The 22,479-nt window shown below is 42.3% G+C and overlaps 1 protein-coding gene, 1 long non-coding RNA gene and 1 pseudogene across 3 annotated transcripts; 1 reads left to right on the top strand and 2 right to left on the bottom strand.

Annotated features, from left to right (window-relative positions):
* Positions 1 to 4,146: 4,146 nt before the first annotated feature.
* LOC114231916 (uncharacterized) lies at positions 4,147 to 5,401 on the bottom strand. Its single transcript, XR_003617948.2, has 2 exons — positions 5,264 to 5,401; positions 4,147 to 4,339 (listed from the first exon to the last, which is right to left on the bottom strand). It is a non-coding gene; the product is annotated as an uncharacterized LOC114231916 (long non-coding RNA).
* Positions 4,682 to 22,457, top strand: TRAFD1 (TRAF-type zinc finger domain containing 1). 2 transcript variants are annotated; one of them, XM_028147257.2, is made up of 12 exons: positions 4,682 to 4,789; positions 7,206 to 7,271; positions 13,133 to 13,268; positions 13,379 to 13,432; positions 15,068 to 15,473; positions 15,849 to 16,046; positions 17,297 to 17,373; positions 18,808 to 19,041; positions 20,021 to 20,141; positions 20,759 to 21,089; positions 21,286 to 21,358; positions 21,597 to 22,457. In XM_028147257.2, exons 2-12 carry the CDS (start codon positions 7,225 to 7,227, stop codon positions 21,651 to 21,653), a joined length of 1,734 nt encoding a protein of 577 aa, XP_028003058.1. In that variant the 5' UTR covers positions 4,682 to 4,789; positions 7,206 to 7,224; the 3' UTR covers positions 21,654 to 22,457. The 2 variants fall into 2 exon arrangements, with proteins under 2 accessions (XP_028003058.1, XP_054568651.1); XM_054712676.1 differs by lacking the exon at positions 4,682 to 4,789 and adding an exon at positions 5,405 to 5,798.
* Positions 8,508 to 12,754, bottom strand: LOC129148142 (protein YIPF5-like; annotated as a pseudogene).
* Positions 22,458 to 22,479: the final 22 nt, after the last annotated feature.

Here is a 22,479-nt window from a genome sequence, read left to right as displayed (position 1 = left end):
TTCTTCTATTTATTTATTCAAAATGTATTTACACCAAGTTGGCGAGTGAGTGGAACAACTGGAACTCTCCTACTCTGCTGGTGGGAATGTTAAATGGTACAATTACTTTGGAAAACATTTTGGTAGCTTCTGGTAAAATTAAAGCATAGACTTATCATGTGATTCAGCAATTCCATTCCTCAGTGTTTATCCAAGAGAAATAAAAATATATGTCCTCCCAAAAGACTTGTACAGAATGTTCATAGCAGCCTTACCCATATTAGCCAAATACTGGAATCAACTCCCACATCTATCAATGCAAACTGTGGTACATCCATAGAGTGGTAAGATACCATGCAGTAAAAGGGACTGAATTATTGATATGGTCATATGATCAATAAATAGCAGGGATGGACCCCAACCACATGCCAAGTGGAAGAAAACTGACACAGAAGTGGACATACTATGTGATTCCACTTACATGGAATTCCACTCTGCAGTAATAGCATATTAGGGGCTGCCAAGGGCTGGGTGAGGGGTGGGGATTGACAGATGAAAGATCAAAATAGTCTATATCTTGATATAGTCATAGTTTCATATGTCAAATACATTGTACTGTGAATTTGAAATTGGGCTTCATTGTTTGTAAATTATGCTTCAATAAAATTGAAAAAATTGGGTAAAAAAGAAAAAATACGTTATGCTATAGATTATTCAACCAACAAGTCATGCAAAGCAGTCAGCAAATCTAAAAATCTGGTTCATCATTCTCTCATCAATACATTGTGTGCAGTAAGGAGTACAGGGAGAAATATGGATTCTTTATTTTTTTCTTGCTTACTTGCAAGATTATTCAATGTAGGAAGTAAATGTCCTTGTAAACCCAACGTTTCAGAGGCCACCAATGGGAATGGATTCTTCCTCCAGCTTATTTCTAAGCTTATTATAACAGATATTATTAGGTAAATAGTTTACAATTATTAATACTATTTGTAATATTATTTACAAATAAAAAACCGAACATATTAAGATTTTATATTTGTCCTATTAAATACCAAAGTTTACAAACATAAAATCCTATTAAATCCTATGAATATGTTTTGTTTTTCAACTTTTTCATAAGACAATTTATTTTGCATCTCTTTCCATACTTAATTCTTTTTTACCTTTTGTATAGTTTTATTGAAGTATAATTTATTTAACTTGTCTCCTTTTGAGGGACAATTTGTTGCTATTTTTCATCCCTAAAAGCAGTAATAGACATCTTTGTAATTACACAGCATCAGTATTTCAGATATAACTTGGCTTCCTAGAAGTTTCGTGGTCAAGTTGCTTGGCCAAAAGGCATAACAGTTTTTTTTTTTCAAATATATGTTTTCTATTGGTTGTAGAGAGAGAGGAAGGGAGAAGGAGAGAGAGAAACATTGATGAGCGAAACATCAATTGGCTCCCTACTGGGGATCAAGCCCACAATCCAGGCATGTGTGACTGAGAATCTAACCAGCAACCTCTTGGTGCATGGGACTATGCTCAACCAACTGAGCCACACTGGCCAGCACAAAAGGCATAGCACTTTTTTTTAAAATATATTTTATTGACTTTTTACAGAGAGGAAGAGAGAGGGATAGAGAGTCAGAAACATCGATGAGAGAGAAACATCGATCAGCTGCCTCTTGCACACCTCCCACTGGGGATGTGCCCGCAACCAAGGCACATGCCCTTGACTGGAATCGAACCCGGGACCTTTGAGTCCGCAGGCCAACGCTCCATCCACTGAGCCAAACCGGTTTCGGCAGGCATAGCACTTTTAAGGAAGGAAAAATCATTCCCTTTCTGCTGCAGGATATATGGGTAGGGGAAGGAAATTTTGTTTGAAGGATTCTATTTAGTTTACAAGATTGATCTAAGATTTTGTTATAAATTGAATAACACTTATGGATCAGCTTGAGATTGGAATCACCACTATAACACTTCTTCTATGGGAAAATCTGTTTCCAAGTTCAGAAACCTGTTTACAAATAACCTAAATTCACTGCAGGTAGAAACTACACGTGAATATTGTGACCCAAAGACTCACACTGTTAAAAAACAAAATCCACCTGAGTTAAGTTGGAGTTTTAATAGGCCCTATCAAGTGAGTCATGAGTTGGGCAGCATCCTATCTAGCAACTAGGAGGGTGCTCCCAGGGATTGTACACAATGGAAGGCTTTGCGGCAGGTGATTGTAGAGGCAGTGCACACCTGGAGCCCCAAGAGTGGCATCACCAAGCTCCTTCCCCAGGAACTGCACTCAGCATCAAGCTGCTCTAGCTTAGAACTGTGTCTGTGAGCATCTGTGCTCTATCTCAGCTTACGGTGTGGACTTGCTAGCAAGACGTGTCCTAAGGGAATACCTTCTTTGACCTGCGCCGTTTCACCTTAAGGAAGGTTTCACAGGAATGCTCTACTTTCAATAGCGGGTAAACCTGTATATTCTTTATTATAGCACAGCATGTATCACACTTGTCATCATTACCATTGTGCCTGTCTCCCTGGCAAACTATTGGGAAGGCAGGAGCTTGTCCTGATGTTTGCCACTGAAGCTCCCGTTTCTTATCTGGGGCCTGTCGCACAGGGAGCACTCTACCTTAGCTGAGCAAATCAGTGAGGCTGGTGCTACAGCTCTGGACTTCATGTGTTGGTTATATTTGATTAAAAATAGCAAATTGGTTGAATAAATTATATTCAGACAATAGATTTACTATTGAAATAGAAAAATATAGCCTGGCAAGTGTGGCTCAGTGGTTGAGCTTTGGACCTATAAACCAGGAGGTCGCCGTTTGATTCCCAGTCAGGGCACATGCCCAGATTTCGGGCTTACTCCCCTGTGGGAGGCAGCCAATCAATAATTCTCTTTCATCATTGCTGTTTCTATCTGTCTCTCCCTCCCTCTTCCTCTCTGAAATCAATAAAAATATATTTAAAAAAAGAAATAGAAAAATATGTACTCTAGATAGATATGCTAATATTGAATAGATCTCCAAGAGATTATGTAGAATAAAAAGATAGAACAGCCTGGCTGGGTGTGGCTCAGCGGTTAAATGTCGACTCAGGAACCAAGAGGTCACTAGTTGATACCTGATTAGGGCATATGCCAGGCTTGCAGGCTTGATCTCCCATGTGGGGCGTGCAGGAGGCAGCCGATCAATGATTCTCTCTCTCATCATTGATGTCTCTCTCTCTCTCTCTCTCTCCCTTCTTCTCTGAAATCAATAAAAATATATTTAAAAAAAGATAGAATATTGAATGGTACATTCTCTTTAACATACAATGTAATGCCCTGGCTGGGTAGCTCAGTTGGTTAGAGATCGTCCCCATATGCCAAGGTTGCAGGCTCATTCCTGGTCAGGGCACATACCGGAGTCAACCAATGGGTGCATGGATGAGTAAAACAGCAGGTCGATGTTTCTCTCTCTTCCTTCCTCTCTCTCCCTCTCAAATCAATAAATAAAAATAATTTGAAAAAAACATTTAAGCACACAATGTAAAGTGTTTAAATCTTAAGTGTGTAGCTTAGTGACTACTTACAAATACATCTGTGTTTACCACTCTGTAGATTGAGCTATAGAATGTTTTCAGGACTTGGAACCTTTCTCATATTCCCTTGTAGTCCACAGCTTCCAAATGGAACAATTATTCTGACTTTTCTCACCTTGAATTAATATTGCCTGTTTTTTCTAAACGTTGTAACTCTTGGAATCACACAGACTATACTGCCTATTTACACTAAATATTCTGTCCCAGCCCAGTTGGCATGGCTCAGTGGTTGAGTGTCGACCTATGAACCAGGAGGTCATGGTTTGATGCTGGTTAAGGCACATGCGTTGCTTGTGGGGATGTGCATGAGGCAGTGATACCCAATGTGGGGTGTGCAGGTGGCAGTTGATCAATGATTCTCTCTCATTATTGATATTTCTATCTCTCTCTCCTTCTCCCTTCCTCTCTGAAATAAAAAATATATATATTAAAAAATAAAACAAATAAACAAAATATATTTTAAAAATATTGTCCTGTTAAAAAATAAATAATAATTTCTAACCTGCTTTTCCTTCTTAGCACTATCTCATAATACTTTCAAGTACTTACAATAAAATCATGATTTGAAATTGCTGTTTTTTATATAGGATGTTCTTGGTTATATTTAAATGTTTATTTATTTATTTTTTATTCATGAGGGAAGAGGAGTTCAGACAATCCATACAGTAGCAAGGAGTGAAACTGGGACTCAATCCTCTGCCTCAGCCGCTCACGCTTCCACAGCAAAAAGCAAAGTGCTCAAATATGGGCAGAACCTTGCAGATATCTTGCTTGCCAGAGGGCACTGTAATAGCAAAAAGAGTGACTAATAAGTATTAATGGCTCATGACAAGAGGACAAAAGACAATTACCTTAATATATTAGGCGTCTTAGTAATGTTTGTAGAGTATTATTCATGGAAATATTATTAGCCTGTGCCACAGGCAGTTGATGGGCCCAGAACTGGTTAGGTCTCTGTTTCTCATTCCAGATGTGCAGGGGCTGCGACTTCCACGGACCCGCCCCCGTAGAGCTCTGAGGAGCCAATCGGCACACAGAAGGCGGGGCCCTGGGAGCGACAGCGGTGCTATCCAATGGGTGTACAGGCGGGGCCGCCTCTAGCCAATGGACGCGCTCCTCCGCGACGGTCGGAAATGGTGAGGCGGCTTTGGGGGCCGTTGTTCAGTGCGGGGTTTGACTGAAAAGGCTGCGGTGCCGGGGCTGCCGAATCAGCCCGACGTCCTCCTGATCCTAGGTGGGTGCAGCGGCGGCCCGCTCCCGGGGAGCTTCCCGTGGCCTCCAGTTCGGGAGGAGGCCGGTACCCGAGGGCGGGGACCGGGGGCGAGAGAGCTGTAGGCCCGGGGGTCGCGGCCGCTGGGGGCCAGATGCCCGCGCCGCAGCGTCCCCTCAGGCCGTTGGTGGAGGCGGCGCTTTCTCCTCAGGGAACCGGAGCCTCGACCGACCCCGGCGCCGCCGCCGCCGCCGCCCTTTCCCGGCCTTGGCCCCAGCGGCTGGGGAGCGGGCGTCGCCCCGAGCGCCGCTGGGCCACCGCGCCCCAGTCGGAGCTGGGCCTGGGCCGCGAGCTGCCGGGGAGGGTGGGGGTCGCGGTGGCCGAGTGCGGTCTCGGCGACGGACGCCGGTTCGAGTGCCCACTCAGACCACCGTGTGGCGGGTAACTGTCTCCCTGGACTTTCGCCTTCGCGGTCTCTGAAGCGGGGGTGACTTTCACCTGGGAGGGTCGTGGCCCGGATGCCAATGCTTTCCCGTGGAAAACGGTTACAATAAGTGTTAACTGCTGCTGTGTGCGAGGCTGGGGCCCTCTCCCCCGGCTCCCACCTCCGACGTCGCTGGGGGAGGGACCGTTGGGCCTCGCTTCCCCGGAAGTGGTAGCCCCGCCCCCTCGGGCGGAGCGGCGGCCTCCGAAGCCCCGGAGCCGGACTTCTCCCCTCGAACCCTGCCCCGAAACCTCGTGCCTTCGCCCGTTCACGCCTCACAGCGACCCTGGGAACGATTGTCAGTTGTCTGCGTGAGGAACTGGCGGCCCCGAGAGGTTAAGTCCCTCAGCCCCCGAGGGGCAGGCCCGGAATGGACCCTCCGAGAGGCCGACCCTGAGCCCTGAATGCCGCCCTCAAGCCCTTGCAGTTAGAAAGCCGGGTACCTCACTCCGCCCTGGGTTCAGGGGTCTAGACTAGGTCCCACCGAGAATCCGCCCGGAGGAAAGCACCTAGGCTTCCCCCGGTTGGGAACGTGATTTCTTTTCACAGGTAGGTGCTTCCTATCCCTGGTTTACATTTCAGATCTGAGTGATCTGAATCTTGTCACTCCCTAAATACCATCCAGTCTGGAACATTCAGTATCCTTTCTGTCCTTCACGAGAAGGCTCCTTGAATCATTCTGCCTTTTATTTACGTTCTTCCAGATCTATGTTTACTTTTTCCTTCATTGACTTGTAGGCCCGCTGCCTTAATGGGTTTTTCCGAATTCTCATCCGCTATCTTAGTTTAAATGTCATCTCAAAAAGTTCTTCACCATCCTTATCCAACGTAGATTCTCTCCACTCCCATCTCCCTTTGTCTATGTACCTTTCCATCAAAATACTCACCTTAAGGTGTTTCTATTTCTTTGGCTTATTTTTCTCTTTTACTAAATTGATTTGTTGGGCAAGACACTACCTTTAATTTGTAAAGTATTCTTAATGCCAGGGCACAGCGTCTGGCACACAGGGTCTTAACATGTTGAATGAATGAATGTGTTTTGAAAAGTGAGTTCCTTTGGAAATGTCAAAACCATTAAGGAGCTGTTTTGGGAGGCAGCATTTAAGACCATTTTTGTGTCATGGAAGGGCATAATCTAAAGTAAATATTGGTAATAAAATTGCCAGCACTTTGCTTTCTGCATTGATATCTTGTTTAAAAAGAAGGAAAAACTGGGGGTAGGAGTGGTGGGGAGTAGAAGGGGCATTAACCGGGAAAAAAAGGAGATTTGTAATACTTTAAACAATAAAAAAAAAAAAAAAAAGAAAAACTTTACAGTGGAGAAACTTTACAAACACTCCGAGTGATCAAAGTTAACATCACCTGTAATAATAAGCCTGTTGACATAATATGCTCTCTGATATAATGCACCAAGGTGAACACAGCATCAGTTTGGTATTCTTGCCAAATATGTATTAATCATGAGAAAACATGAAACCCAAACTGAAGGACATGCTCCAGAATAGCCAATACACTTAACAAGATTATGAGAGATGAAGAAACAAGAAATATCCCAGGTCAAAGAAGATTAAGGGGAAATAAAATGCAGTATGTGACCCTGGATTTGATCCTGAACCAGAAAAAGGGTATTTGTGAAATTTGAAGATCTATTGATTAGTTGCTAGTATTGTATTAGTGTTAGTTTCCTACATTTGATAATTTTACTATGGGTTATTTGGGTGAGAAGTATATGGGAGTTCTTTGTGCTTTTTTTTTGTAAGTCAGATTATTTTAAAGTGAAAGTTAAACAAAAAAAGATGAAGCCCATGTGTTGGGTATTAAATAAAATGCTTTAAATGCACTAGTTTTTTGTGACATATTCTGTGCACTGTTTTTTTTTGTGTGTGTGTGTGTTTTGCTTGTCATCCTTAAAGCAGAAATGAAATTGAAAGTAAGTTCTCACTTCTACTTTTGTAGTTTCCTGGAAGAGCTAAAGATGGCTGAATTTCTAGATGACCAGGACACTCAACTGTGTGACAACTGGTAAGAAATTAATCTAAGAAATGTTATTGGAATGAGGATAAACTAACTTCTATAAAGGGTTGGTTTATTTATTGGCAGGTTAAAATTAGAATCATATAATTTGTCCTGCAGATATATAGGTCTAAAGCCTTTTTAACAATTTTGGATAAAATTGCCTATTTTGGTAATTAGACAAGATAGTTGGTTTAGCTATCATATCAGTGTGGTGTAGTGAGTGACTAGAGTGATAGGATGAAGCTGGGCTTCAGGGCTCTGGTTCCTGCTGTTAATTAGTTAATGACTTTTGGGAAGTCACTGACTGCTTTGGGCCTCACTATTCTGACCTATAAATAAGGGAATTTATTTTTTTGCCTTTCTGAAAAATACCATGTTTTTTAAAAAGATACTAAAAATATCATAAGCCCTAGCTGGTTTGGCTCAGTGGATAGAGCGTTGGCCTGCAGACTGAAGGGTCCTGGGTTCGATTCTGGTCAAGGGCACATGCCCGGGTTGCAGGCTCGATCTCCCAGTGTGGGTGTGCTGGAGGCAGCTGATCAATGATTTTGTCTTCATCATTGATGTTTCTATCTCTTTCCTTCTTTCCTCTCTGATATCAATAATAAGTATATTAAAAATACATACATAATAAAAATATTGGACTAGGTTAATTTTTTTTAATATGTTTTTATTGATTTCAGAGAGGAAGGGAGAGGGGGAGAGAGAGAGAAACATCAGCCCCCTACTGGGGATCTAGCCTGCAACCTGAGCACGTGCCCCTGACTGGAATCGAACCCGGGACCCTTCTGTCCATAGGCTGACACTCTATTCACTGAGCCCAACCGGCTAGGGTGGTTAATGTGGTTTTTTTGTTTGTTTGTTTTGTTTTTAAGTATGTTGCAAGGATTTCCCTGAGTGGCTCCAGTGGCTGGTTGTCTTTGGGTTGATTGGTAGCAAGGGTTAATGATCTTGGCTCTATATATAGTAGTGAGAGAGCAGTTGAACCAGTGTAGCTGAACTGTTTTTTTTTCTTTTGAACTGTTTTTATAAAGAATTTTGCTGGAAGAATGTTCAATTGCTTTAAAAAAAAAGTCTAAAGTCTTCTGGCAGTCCAGATAATCATTATCATTTCATGATTCCAGAACTGTTAAGTGAAGACTGGGCATAGTCTCGAATGTTGAGCTTTCTATTTTGGAGTTTTTTAACCCACGTGAGTGACAAGAAAGAGCAACTCTGCTAAAGTGAAACTTAGGAGTGCAGCTAATCTGACTCTTGATTGGGATTTCTCAAGAGCACTGGTATATTTTTGTGATATACAAGTGCTCTTACTAAAAGCTAAAGAAAGCAAAAGTGCCTGTATTATGTTTAACTTACCAAATTGTGGCAGGAGGAAAGATATATATATATATTTTTAATATATTTTATTGATTTTTTACTGAGAGGACGGGAGAGGGATAGAGAGTTAGAAACATCGATCAGCTGCCTCTTGCACACTCCCTACTGGGGATGTGCCCGCAACCAAGGTACATGCCCTTGACTGGAATCGAACCTGGGACCCTTGAGTCCGCAGGCTGATGCTCTATCCACTGAGCCAAACCGGTTAGGGCAGGAAAGAGATATTTAATAAGGGAAATAGTTTGATGTAGATTGATGAAAGGTTCAAGTCAAATAACAATTTTTCTTTTTTTATCGTCTTTTTCTTCTCAGTCTTTTGGCAGAATTAGGATATAATCAGAGCAACTGTTGGTCACAATATTCTTTCCCTGAAGAATTAAGATTTCATTTCTTTAAAACAAATTTGTATTTTAGCTTTGTTTGAGTTTTATATATACTGTTACTAATACAAAGTAATCAATGATATAAATAATTACAAGCAAACATCACTGTGGTTTTATAAGAAAACAGATATATTACTTTAGCATCAGTTAAGATACTCTCTCTTTTTTAAAAAATATATTTTATTGATTTTTCTACAGAGAGGAAGGGAGAGGGATAGAGAGTTAGAAACATTGATCAGCTGCCTCCTGCACACCTCCCACCGAGGATGTGCCCGAAACTAAGGCACATGCCCTTGACCGGAATTGAACCTGGGACCCTTCAGTCCGCAGGCCGACGCTCTATCCACTGAGCCAAACCGGTTAGGGCAAGATACTCTTTTTTAAAAAATATTTAAAAAATTGACTTATAGAGAGGAAGGAAGAGGAATATGAGAGTGAAACATCAATTGGTTGCCTCCTATTACGCCCCCTACAGGGGATTGAGCATGAAACCCAGGCATGTGCCCTTACTGGGAATCCAACCAGTAATCTTTGGTGTACAGGACACCCAATCAACTGAACCACACTGGCCCGGGTGAGATAATCTCATTTTATCAGTCAAGGAATCTCAAACCTAGAACAATCTATAAATAACTATGCCAAAGAAAAAAAAAAGGGAGGGGGGAGGTAGTTAATGAATGAAAAGCTAATGAAAACAAGGTTATTCAAAGTGAAAGCAATTTATTTAAAGAAAAGAGCAGATTAGCATGGGAGGCTGACTAAGCCAGCACAGACCTCCCATCTAAGTAACCCTGTCTAAATTCCGGGTTTTAAAATTTTGTCTTTAGCCGAAACCGGTTTGACTCAGTGGATAGAGCATCGGTCTGCGGACTGAAAGGTCCCAGGTTCGATTCCGGTCAAGGGCATGTACATTGGTTGCGGGCACATTCCCAGTAGCGGGTGTGCAGGAGGCAGTTGGTCAATATTTCTCTCTCATCAATGTTTCTAGCTCTCTATCCCTCTCCCTTCCTCTCTGTAAAAAATCAATAAAATATATTTTAAAAAAATTGTTTTTTGTCTTTAGAGCCATATTCCTATTCTCTAAGAAAAATTAAGGTACTCTTCAAAATATGAGCTGCGATTAGACCAGTAAAAAGAGTAGTTTGGCCCTACCCGGTTTGGCTCAGTGGTTAGAGCGTTGGCCTGTGAACTGAAAGGTCCCAGGTTCGATTCTGGTCAAGGGCAGGTGCCCGGGTTGTAGGCTCGATCCGAAGTGGGGACTTGCAGGAGGCAGCCAATTGATGATTCTCTCTCATCATGGATGTTTCTCTCTCTCCCTCTCCCTTCCTCTCTGAAATTAATAAAAAAAAATATTAAAAAAGAAGAAGAGTAGTTGTGATTAGAAAAGATGTTTTTGCATATTAACTCTTAAGGTGTCTTCTGATTGGGAGGAGAGTGGTTCTAGAGAACATAAGCTTCCTTCAGCTTTTTATTTTATTTTATTATTTTAAAAAATATATATTTTATTGATTTTTTACAGAGAGGAAGGGAGAGGAATAGTTAGAAACATCGATGAGAGAGAAACATCGATCAGCTGCCTCCTGCACACTCCCCACTGGGTATGTGCCTGCAACCAAGGTACATGCCCTTGACCAGAATCGAACCTGGTACCCTTGAGTCTGCAGGCCGACGTTCTATCCACTGAGCCAAATCCGTTAGGGCCAGCTTTTTATTTTTGCATGTATTAAAGGATTGGTTTCTGGCTTGTTATGTTTATTGTTTGGGAGGCTACTGGGAATTTTTCTTTTTTTTTTTTAATATATTTTTTATTTCAGAGAGGGAGGGAAAGGGAGAGGAAGAGATAGAAACATCAATAATGAGAGAATCCTCGATTGGCTGTCTCCTGCATACCTACTGGGGATTGAGCCTGCAACCCAAGCATGTGCCCTTAACCGGTATCGAACCCAGGACCCTCAGTTCCCTAAGCCAAGGCTCTATCCACTGAGCAAAACGAGCTAGGGGTGGGAATTTTTCATGAAGTCTTGGCTCACCTTTCAATCATTTCTATCTAAAATGAAATTTTATCTTGCTAGTTCTACCTCGGGGGTTTTTAGCAGTTCTATCGATATATAGAATTGTGTTCTCATTTATCTCACTTTAAAACATCTTTATTTTATCTGTAGGTAGGAAGCAAGTATATTAGTATTTTGTCTGCGATTTTATTCTGGAGGACACAATTATTCTTTTGATACAATCTTTACTTTAGCTAGCCTGTGAAATTGTCACATCCAAATGAGTAAAAGGTTAGGCCTTTGAATACTAGGTCTTGTTTGAATGTATATATACTCTTGTTAAATTTATTTTTTATTTTTAAATTATAGTTAACAAAATATATTAGTTTCAGGTATACTACACAGTGATTCTGCATTTATATACCTTACAAAGTGTTCATCACAATAAGTCTAATGCAGAAATAAAAATTTTGGAAGCAGAAAAACTATACCATCTAATAATTTGAGCAGTGAGATGATTCCTATACCATCCTGCTAAAAAAAAAATCACTGCAAAGCTGGAAAGTAGGATTGTTGGAAGAAGATATTATCCAGGCTACTTGCCACATAACCAAATGAAACACGTGTCATACTCATTAAGTTTAAAAAACAAAACATTTCACCCTAGCCGGTTTGGCTCAGTGGATAAAGCGTTGGCTTGTGGACTGAAGAGTACTGGGTTCCATTCCAGCCAAGGGCACATACCCAGTTGTGGGCTCGATCCCTAGTAGGGGGCATGCAAGAGGCAGCCAATCAATGATTCTCTCTCATCCTTGATGTTTCTCTCTCTACCTCTCCCTTCCTCTCTGAAATCAATAAAAATACATTTTAAAAAACTACACAAAACATTTCTAGACATTCAGTTGCACTGATCCCATCCATAAGCATGGCCTACTGAATTTTGCCAGGCAGTAACATGTGGCTCCAAAGACAGGGCCAAGAAAACATTGGTCCTGCCAGATCATTCTTATTCATGATGCTTCCAAGTGCTACTTTGTTTTTAATCCTCACCTGAGGATATTTTTCCATTGATTTTTAGAGAGAGTGGAAGAGAGAGGGAAAGACAGAAATATCGATGTGAGAGAAACACATTGATTGGTTGCCTCCTGCATATGCCCTGACCAGGGCCCTGGCCGAGGAGGAGCCTGCAACCGAGGTATGTGCTCTTGACCAGAATTGAACCCAGGACCTTTCGGTCCCCAGGCCAACGCTCTATCCACTGAGCCAAACTGGCTAGGGCCCATGTGCTGCTTTGAATGGATTTAACACTGTTAGTGTTTTTTGCCAGATGTAGTCAGAATTGATACCTAATTCTTGTACTAAAGGTGGCCCATCCTCAGAGTTGTTTCCATAGAATGGCTGAGGTGTAGTTGGACTGTATGCATAAGTTGGCTGGAAAATCTGCCCAGTGTATGGCTGTTGTGGTTGCATCATGTCTGGAGGGACAAATTGCCCTTGCTCTGAGTAGTCATAGCCAGCAGACTGTTGGGCCTTCCACAATCATAGGACTGCTGCTATTGGTCATTGATGTTGTGACCTCTCTGATAGAAAACCCTGTGTAAGTTATCAAAGCCTGACATTGCAAATGATCAAACGTAGAGAGTTTGATGCAGTAGCTCCAACAGCCTGGCTTGACCTTCAGTGGAATAATTCTAATCTCAGACAGAGTGAAAATAAATGGTAGGCTTTTTTTTTTTTTTTTTTTTAAATAATACTGAAGTGTACCATTGTGCTTTGGGGCATGGATGGTTTTGGAAAAGCCTAGCTCAGCTCTTTTTGGCATCTGACTGTCTGACTTCATGTTGTTGGTTGTGATCAGCTCTGACATCTAGAAAATGAGGTTGAGCTTTTAGAATTAGTGTATAGCAGTGATAATTCAGAGTGTTGCACAGAAGACTCAAACCTTCAGGAGTTGATTCTTGAAAGGCAGGGGTAGTAACAATAATAGCTAATAGACGAGATATTCGCTAAAGAGAAATAATGGAGAATAAAGATTGGATAAGACAGATTTTCACGTGATTAGAGCTGACTAGATCAGTCAGTAATGCTTGCCTTTTTCTTTGATCTAATTCCGTAGCAAAAGGGAAATTCCTTTGTGTAACTTTACCATCCATGAGATCCATTGTCAAAGGAACATTGGTGTGTGCCCTATCTGCAAGGAACCATTTCCCAAATCTGGCATGGAGACTCACATGGCTACAGAACACTGTCAGGTAAACCAGCAAGGACTCAAATATTTTAATGTATTATACTTGCTATTGTGCAATAGCAAGTGAGCAAGTTATCACAAAGCCAATTTATTGAGTTTTACTTTTTATCCTAGGTAACCTGCAAATGTAACAAGAAGTTGGAGAAGAGGCAGTTGCAGAATCATGAGGTTAGTTTTCCTGTACAATGAAGGGAGTGAGTTACTATGGGGCCAAGCGTGAGATTACAGAGCCACATGCGGAACAGAAAGCTAGTTTGGTTGTCTGTTCTCTACAAGATCCATGCACATCGCCTCTCAAAGTCTATTTGAGGCTCTGACTGACTGACTGACTGTTGCCAGATCCACTGCATGGCTGTTGTGCCACATGCTCAGGCCTCAGAGTCTGTCCCTTTGGAACTGAGTCTTATAATGAGTCCCTTTGGAACTCATTCCAGAATTTGGCTACTTGCAGCCTTACTGAGTGCCAATCCAAATTGGGGGTTGCCAATGTGGTATGACCCCCTTTAGTCCACAACCTGCCTTACATCTTGTAATTTCATTTTGACTTGATCATCTGGATAGTGTGCTGTTGACACCTAAAGAAATTTCTCAGAGAGCATTTGGTGAGAGAACATAGTATCATTTGTCCCTAGTTGAGATAAAACTGTCCATTGTTGAAAAATTTATCAAGGTATGCAACTTAAGATTCGTGCATTTCATTCTGTCTCAAATAAATTAACACTTATTAATTTATAATTTTAAAGGGTAATTTATATTCAAGGAAGAAAATTAGAAAAGATAATAAAAGAACAAGAATCACTTGTAACCCCATAGCTTAGAGATAGATGTCTCACAAATACTTTGGCACTCTTATTAACTTCATTATTTTTTCTAAGCATTTGACCTTTGATTGAGGTCACATTAACAATAATAGTAAGTATTTCTTTGGATCTAACATCTACCTGCTACATAAACAACCTTCAATCAAATGCCCCCGCTTCTGGCTTCTCTCCCAGCTATTTCTGGGGTTCACATTGGTGATATAGCTGTCATTTTAAAGATTTGAGTACAGATTATTTCCTAACATTCCTGCAAGTAAAACTATAACAGTGTAGGTCAGAGATTAAAGAGTTTGAAACTTTTTCCTTTAAAAAAAGTTTTTACTTTCTATGCTGTTGTGGTGAGTTACTAGCACTTTTTAGAGTTGTTAAAATACTTACCATATTACCTAGTAAGTGCCAGTGATTTTGCTGTTGAGTAACTTAAATCAGTGACATGTTTTTTGCTGTTGAGTAACTTAAATCAGTGACATGTCCTTCATTTTCTGAGTACAGTATATTCACTGGTGATTCTTGGCTTATTTGGTCAATATAAAGTCAGTGCTATAATACAAATATGCAGATTAGACAAATCAGTGTCTTTCTAACAGGAAGTCTCTTTACCAGATCTTAAGACAAATTGGAAGGGTAAGGGGAAATTGGGCTGGTGGAACTTTGACAAACCTGTCTGAATTGTTAGGTTTTTACTCTTTGCTCCTGGGCATATCTGGCTGATTTTGGATTACTTTGTAATGTGTGCACAAAATAAGTCAGGGTGGTTGAGTGAGTAGGTTCCTTCTAAAATTTTCTTCCCTTTGTAGAACCTGGTGGCAGGGACAAAGTGAGAAGCCCTGACTCTTAAATTCATAGAAAAACATGGCAGGCAGGTGAAGCTAGGGTTGGAAGAGAATATTGAAGTAAATACTTTTTTGCTTTCCTTGCCCTGTACTGAAACATGGCCTCTCTTAGATTTGCATATTAACTGCTTCATTACTCTGTGTTGTAGGAGACTGAGTGTCCTCTGCGGCTTGCCCTTTGCCAACACTGTGATTTGGAACTTTCTGTTCTTAAACTGAAGGACCATGAAGATTACTGTGGTGCCCGGACAGAGTTATGTGGCAATTGTGGACGTAATGTCCTGGTGAAAGATCTGAAGACTCACCCAGAAGTTTGTAGGAGAGATGGGGAGAAAAAGAGGGATGAGGTTGCCATGCCTCCTAATGCGTATGATGTGTCTTGGGGTCAAGATGGAATATGGATTGCATCCCAACTCCTCAGACAAATTGAGTCTCTGGATCCACCCATGAGGCTATCTCGAAGGCCCCTGAGAGCCTCAGAATCGGAACTTTCCCATAGTAGGACTACCAACCAAAGGAACACGACAACCCAGTTTCCAATTCAGAATAATCTATGTGAGTTGTGTTTGGGATTAGAAGGTTATCAAAATCTGTTTAATTCTCACAGGAGTCTCATGAGGGTAGAGCGGAGATTTGAATTCAGGCAATCTGACCCCATGCTGTAAACCATTCTACAATGCAGAAAACACACAAAGTGTTTAGCACAGTGCCTGTCTCATAGCCAAAACTCAGTATTGCTTATTAATAAAATAGTATTGGAACATTTTATCATGGCATACTTAATATTTGGAGTCCTGTGAGAACTGGAGGGCTGGGCCTCTTTTATTCCTGCATAGATGCCTATAAACCTGGAATATTTGTAGGCATGGACTTGAGCTAAAGCATGGCATTTCTAATGTATCTTGAGAACCAGTTTACTTTCCCCCGCAGTGGAAGAACAAGAAAGGAATAGAAGCCAACAGTCCCCCATAGCGGGTGGTGAAGACGGTTCAAACTTGGACTTCATGTTGGCCCTGAGTCTGCAGAATGAAGGCCAGGCCCCCAGGTTGGCAGAGCAGGACTTCTGGAGGGCTGTGTGTGAGGCGGAGCAGTCCCTTGGCGGTTCCAGTGCTCTGAAGGACGTAAAGGGTAGGTTTTTTGATACTCATAGCCTATGTCTCCACAGTGTGTGTGTTTTCTTACATTGTACAATTTATTTTAAAAATGAAAGTTTTTCATGAGATAAAATTTGCCTTTTTTGTTTGGTCATTGCTTTTCCAACTTTTTATTTTTAAAAACTGTCAGAAAATAGTATAGCAAATATCTTACATACCCCTCATCTTTATTCACCATTTCTAGTATTTTTCTTTGATCTTTATAATTTTTCCCCTTGAGCTATTTGAGAATAAGCTGCAGATATAACATTTTACCTCTATATACTTCAGGATGTATATATCAAGAACAGGGCATTTTAAGTAAATGCACGTAACATTATATATGTTTTTCATTTTTCTTCAGTGTGTCTCATTTTCAAAATAACCTCTTATACCTTAGTCATATTACAATTCCCTTTTTAACATATCTTTAAATGTGTTATTTTTATATTGTGTCTGAAAACATATCAAGCTCTTTGGTCTTTGTTTTTTCTATTGATTCACTCATGGTGGCTTAGTGCCTCCCTCTCAAGGAGTTAGCCTTGAGTTTTCTGATGTGTTCCTCAGAGTATAGATGCTTCTAGCAGGCACCTGGGGGTACTATTGACAGGGACAGTTTTAAACTGAATTTTTGGCTTGGGTTTTTAAAAATCATAAATGTAGATTTTGGACTCAGATCCATGTAAAGGCCGAACTCAATAATATTTGTAACTCCTAGTAACTTTTAAGAAAAAAGTTTTTTTAAGTCAGAGAGAGGAAGGGAGGAGGAGAGAGATAGAAACATCAATGATGAGGGAGAATCATCAATCGGCTGCCTCTTGCAGGCCCCTATTGGGGATTGAGCCTGAAACCTGGGCATGTTCCCTCACCAGGAATTGAGCTCCAACAACTGAGCAACACAGGCCAGGCTTCATAAGTCTTTCCTGAGGATTGAAATAATGCACAGAAGGCTGATTAGTGCCTAGAGTTATTGTACATTTAAACTTCTTTCTTAATGAGAGTAGTGGGTAAGTGACTAATAGCTACTCAGGGAATGGTGGCCAGTAAATCTTTTTCCATAGTGGCAGTTTTTGCTTGGGGTTTGTCTCTTGGGCAGTTTCCCTGGGAGGATTTACAGCCCCACAAATTGCTCCATCTCTGAAATGTCAAAGGGAGTCACACTTTTAATTAAAACCCCACCAGGGGAATAACAGGTTGAATCGTTTGTTTTTATTCATTGGCATCTGTGTGGCCTCTGATACCCAGGTGCAGCTGATGAGACCATGTTGCCTTGTGAATTTTGTGAGGAGCTCTACCCAGAGGAATTACTGATCGACCATCAGGTGTGTTGTGAATTACTGGAAGGTTTTAAGTAGGAATGTGTGCAGGCCATAGTTGGTGTTGCAGGCCACATGAGGTCTTGAGCAAATTCTTTATTTTTTTTTTTAATATATTGATTTTTTACAGAGAGGAAGGGAGAGGGATAGAGAGTTAGAAACATCGATGAGAGAGAAACATTGATCAGCTGCCTCCCTGCACACCCCCTACTAGGGATGTGCCCGCAACCAAGGTATGTGCCCTTGACCAGAATCGAACCTGGGACCCTTCAGTCCGCAGGCCGACCTTCTATCCACTGAGCCAAACCGGTTAGGGCGAGCAAATTATTTTAATAGGCCTGTTGTAGGAGTAGCAACTGTGTTTTACCATGATGTGGTTGACATACGGCTATGAGAACTTAGTCTTGTTCACTCTTGGAAAAAGTACTGCTCATTCCAGCAGGCCCAGTTTGCTCCCTCCATGTGGTGACTACTCTGTCTCTACTGACCATATGTAATCTGGTCTCATTTTATGCCACATTTTGTTTATTGGAGCTGTACTGAAGTCCTTGCAGTTCCCTGGAAGGGTCAGGGGTCCTTCTTGCACTTTACTTTTTCGCCTGGAAGCCATGTGGCCTTCCACCCCTGCCTCCTCAACAGACCCCTTACTCGTAGACTTGTTTCAGACACAACCTGCAAGAAACTATCCTGAGTGACGCTCTGAAGACTAGGTCAGAGGTCACACCTATGTGCACCCTAAAAGTTCTGTGCCCACTTCTCTTTTAGTCTGTTACCCTGTGATGTGGTCTCCTGATCCCCTGTCGTCTGCACCATTGGCTGAATTCCTTGAGGATAGATTCTGGGTTTTCCTAGTTTCTGAATCTTAATACCTGGTATATGAAAGGTGTCAGATATTTCTTAAATGAACATTCTTGAGCCATTTAGGAACGATTAGAGAATAATAGACTTTGTTTTAGGATTGCTTAGTGGAGGAAACTACTTTTCCCCTCAACACTCTTGCTCTGTCTGATTTGGATTGGCCTAGTCTAGCATTTCCAAAGCTTAAGCAACCCCATAAGTGGAATAATACATATTTGAATAAACCTAGTTTTTGGTTTGGGAGCAGCATAAGAAAATCCACTTACTGGATAAGAAAGAATATTTGGGTCCTCTCTTGCTATGTGGTTGTGAGAAGAATCTTGAATCTTTTCCAATTAGTTTAAAAAGAATAATCACATGAACACAGTAAAAAGGAAAAAAAAAGCACAGAAATGTTTAAAATAAAGGTAAAGTGAGCATTCCATCTGCATTTCCTGACCCTTTCTAGTTCCTCTCCTTAGTATCAAGCCTTATTAAAATTTTATGACTCCTAGAAAATGTTTCAGTAATGTATTTTTTCCCTTAACCTTTTTTAAACCCCTTCTCTCTCCTCTCCCCCTCCCCCCCCTTTTTTTGAGACAGACAAGCTGTAACCCTTCCCGTGCCTTACCTTCATTTAACATGGGTAGCACTTCCCCCAAAGAGGTGGTGGAGGACCCTGATGTCATCTTCCAGAGGTTTCTGCAGCAGGCTACAAGTAACCAGTTCAACTCTTTGATGGGCCTGAGCAGTGCACCCTCTGTGGAGGGCAGCATCATCATCCCATGTGAATTCTGTGGGGTCCAGCTGGAAGAGGAGGTGCTGTTCCATCACCAGGTAAAAGTCCCTGAAGAACCCGTCTACTTCACTCCATGCTGATCCCCGAGTTGTGAGTGAACCTGGGGCTTTCAGAGCTGAGAACGCTGCTTTAGTGTTTAAGTTGCATGTGTACCTGACTTGGCTACTGGACATGCCCTGTTTTGTGAGCTTTCTTTACCATCTGGCAACTGACGCCATCATGTCACTAGCTAAGGACCATGGAGTCAGGACTCCTATGCAGGTGTGGAGGACTTGTCAGCCTGGTTGAGATGAGAGCTCTCCTGATGTCACTAACATATTCTACTTTTGACCAGGCAGATTCTTCCTGTTGTGGTATTTGAGGCTTGCATTTCAGGAGACCTGGGGGCTAGTTCTACTATTGACCATGGGGTAGATCCTGTTTCCTCACTGAGGATATCTGTAAATGAAGGAGTTATACTAGACAAGTTGAAGTCCTTTCTCAGCTTTTGTAGGATTCGGATCTGTTAACAGGGAATACAATTTTCTGCCCAATCCCTGCTTGTTATAGGGAGCTAACACTCCAGGTGTGTTCAGGATCGTTTCTGTAGTTGATGCCATATAGCTGTTGCTAGACCACCACCCATTTCATTCATGTAAATAAAGACTTACGCTTTTAGGTCAAGCAGTAGATAAAAGACTGCTGGTTGTCTCCTCCAGGAGACTCTGAAATAAGCAACTATGCAAATACTCTGTGGTCAAAGTATAGATAGTCTACTTTTTAGGGCTCGCGACACCAGCCATTCCTTGATCCCTGCACAGATCAGGCAGGGCTTCTTCAGTACCTTGGGTGCTAATAGGAACGATTGCTCCTTTCTAGATGCGTTTCCTTAGTCTCAGGCCCTTCCTCTCAGTGGTTGTCAAAGACCCCGGATTAGGTGTGTTCCCCTAACCTGCTGCTCCTTCCTTCCTTCTCACTGCTCCCTCTCCAAGAAATGATTCAGCCCAGAGGTACTAATTTTTTGTTTTGTTTTGTTAGGACCAGTGTGACCAACGCCCAGCCACAGCAAACAACCATGTGACGGAGGATATTCCTAGACAGGATTTCCAGTCTCGAGAGACCTCACCAGAGTTGCCCAAGAGGCGTGTCAGACACCAGGGTATTAGCCAGGGCTGAGCCAAAGCTGCAGGTCTGCTGCTGACTCGGGCCTGTTTTCCGTTTCTCTCATCCGCTGCTCTAACATGGGGGTCCCTGAATCCTGAACCAAGCACAGTAGGATCTCACTACTAGCAGTTGTGGTCCCATGTTAGACTGAGCGGTCTTGAGTGTAGGTTTACAGGGTACTGGCTTGGTAGTGATTTCAGCTGTAGCTTTCTCAGTGGACTATTTGGAGATAGTTTTTAGACCTTACTATGGCTGCCCTGGGCCCCTACCTCTAGTTGAAATTTGCTTAGAGTATTCAATCATTATCATTATTATTATTAAAGAGTCTCAGGGACTAGGCAAGTAAACTGTTTTTGAAACTCACTACAAAGCCAGTTAGACATTGTTTTTCAAGGTTTGCTTACACATGATTGTTGGTTAGTTATATGAGGACTCAACTAATAAGTATATAGTGTGGACAAAGTTGTTCCCAACCGTCCGGAGACTTGGGTTTCAGCAGCCTTTAGAGGAGAGGCAGTTGTGTTCTACCCAGAATCTTCATGTTCCTGCTCCAACTCTAGCACTATGTGGAGCAGTCTTTTCCCTAAAACTGGTTCTCTCTTCTCTTTGCAGGAGACCTGTCTTCTGGTTACATGGATGATATTAAGCAGGAAACCGCTAAAGTGCCCACCTACCCTCTTCCTCCTAGCAGACCCATTAACAATATGATGGCTACCTGTAACCGTGTGTCAACATCCACATCAAGCCCTAAATCTGGTTCCCAGCCCAGCGTAATGAAGCTCAACAACTTAGACAGCCAGGACATTCAGGGGCGGAATCGAAACAGCCATAATGGGGCCATGGCAACTGGGCATGTTCCAGTGATTCGCTCTGTTCGAAACCTCTACCCAGAAAACCTTGCGCCCTCTTTTGCCCGTGGGCCTTCAGGGAGACATGGGTTAAGGTAATAATAGCTTGGGAGACTATGAGCGTGTGGACTTTGCTTGTGCTATGGCCGATTTCCAAAATGTCCTTTTGCTATTTGTTGTTGGTTTGTCTGCTCACAGAGAGCTGCTGTGTCTGGTTCCAGCTGTTTGCTGAGTTGTCTGACATTTGCTCAGGGGCATCTTAGAAACTAGTTTCCAATCCTTCTCTTTCAGTGGTAGGAGTGAAGGTGGCAGGAACTCAAGGGTCACCGCCACAACTGCCAGCTTTCGCAACAGGACTGCAAAGGTAATGGGGGATCCAGCCTCGAAATGCTCAGTGAGGACTCGGGAGCGGGTGGGTGTGGTAGGTATGGTTCTTGAAGTCAGAGGAGCTGGGCAACAGGCCGCTTGTGGCTGAAGGGCTGTTCGTTTGCCTTTTGATGAAGACGTTTCTATGGAAGCTTGACATTTTCAGAGCTCTGAAGGTATACTGCCTGAATTTTCACTTTCTATGTGGGCTTTTGTTTGTGTTCTGTTTTCATTAGGCAAAACCCCCCAAGCAACAGGGAGCTGGTGATGCCGAGGAGGAAGAGGAGGAGTAATGGTGTCTGCGAGAACCTGCACAGGGTTCCATCTTCTCTGCGCAGCCGCAGTGCAGACCGTGCCTCTCGGGCTCTGTGGGCAGGGGAGATTGTAGATTGACCTTTTTCTAAGATATGACCATTTTGTGTCTTTTGAGATTGTGATGTGGGAGTTTGGGGGTTGGAGGGAGGGCTAGCAGGGAGGCTGTTAAGAAATGTTTCAGCTTTAGCTGCTGCCTTTTGGCAGCACAAAAATACAACTTATTGCCTCTCAGCCCACCAGAGCTCCATCTTTTGACATACTGTCACCACTGTTTCCTGGTGCTGTGTGGTCCTGGTGGAGAGAGGAGAGGGTTGTGGAAACCTGATTCTTTTTCCTGCAGGGGCCTAAATTTGGGAACTTTTGGGTAGCCTCCTGTGTGCTGCCCCCCTCTAGAATTGGGACTCTGGTTTGTGTGTGGAGCAGCCCTGGGAAAGTGTTCAGGTCAGTTGCAATATATGTTAGGAACAGGCTTTTGGAGATGAGTTGAACTAGAATGGACTCCGGCTTTGTTTTAATCTGTTTCTTTGGCATTTGGCATCACTGCCTTCTGTTTGGGTGGGGAAATGGCTCCTTTTTCTTTACTGCCTTCTGATGGAGACAGAGAGGGACTTCCTGTCCCTGCCAGGGCCTTGCTGGGCTCTCCCCTCACTGGGACTGAGCCCTAAGCTCTGTGACTTAACTCTAAACCAAGTATCAGAGCCCCCATCTCCCTCTTTTTATTTTATTATTATTATAATTATTCACATCCTTGTACTAGAAATAAAGTTTGTACTTGAAGTTTACCTGAGTCTTGTGCTTCCTTCT

Source organism: Eptesicus fuscus, chromosome 23, assembly GCF_027574615.1.
Source record: "Eptesicus fuscus isolate TK198812 chromosome 23, DD_ASM_mEF_20220401, whole genome shotgun sequence".
NCBI classification, from domain to species: Eukaryota; Metazoa; Chordata; class Mammalia; order Chiroptera; family Vespertilionidae; genus Eptesicus; species Eptesicus fuscus.
The sequence above is the reverse complement of the archived record's forward strand: the minus strand, read 5'-3'. Positions and strand labels throughout refer to the sequence as shown.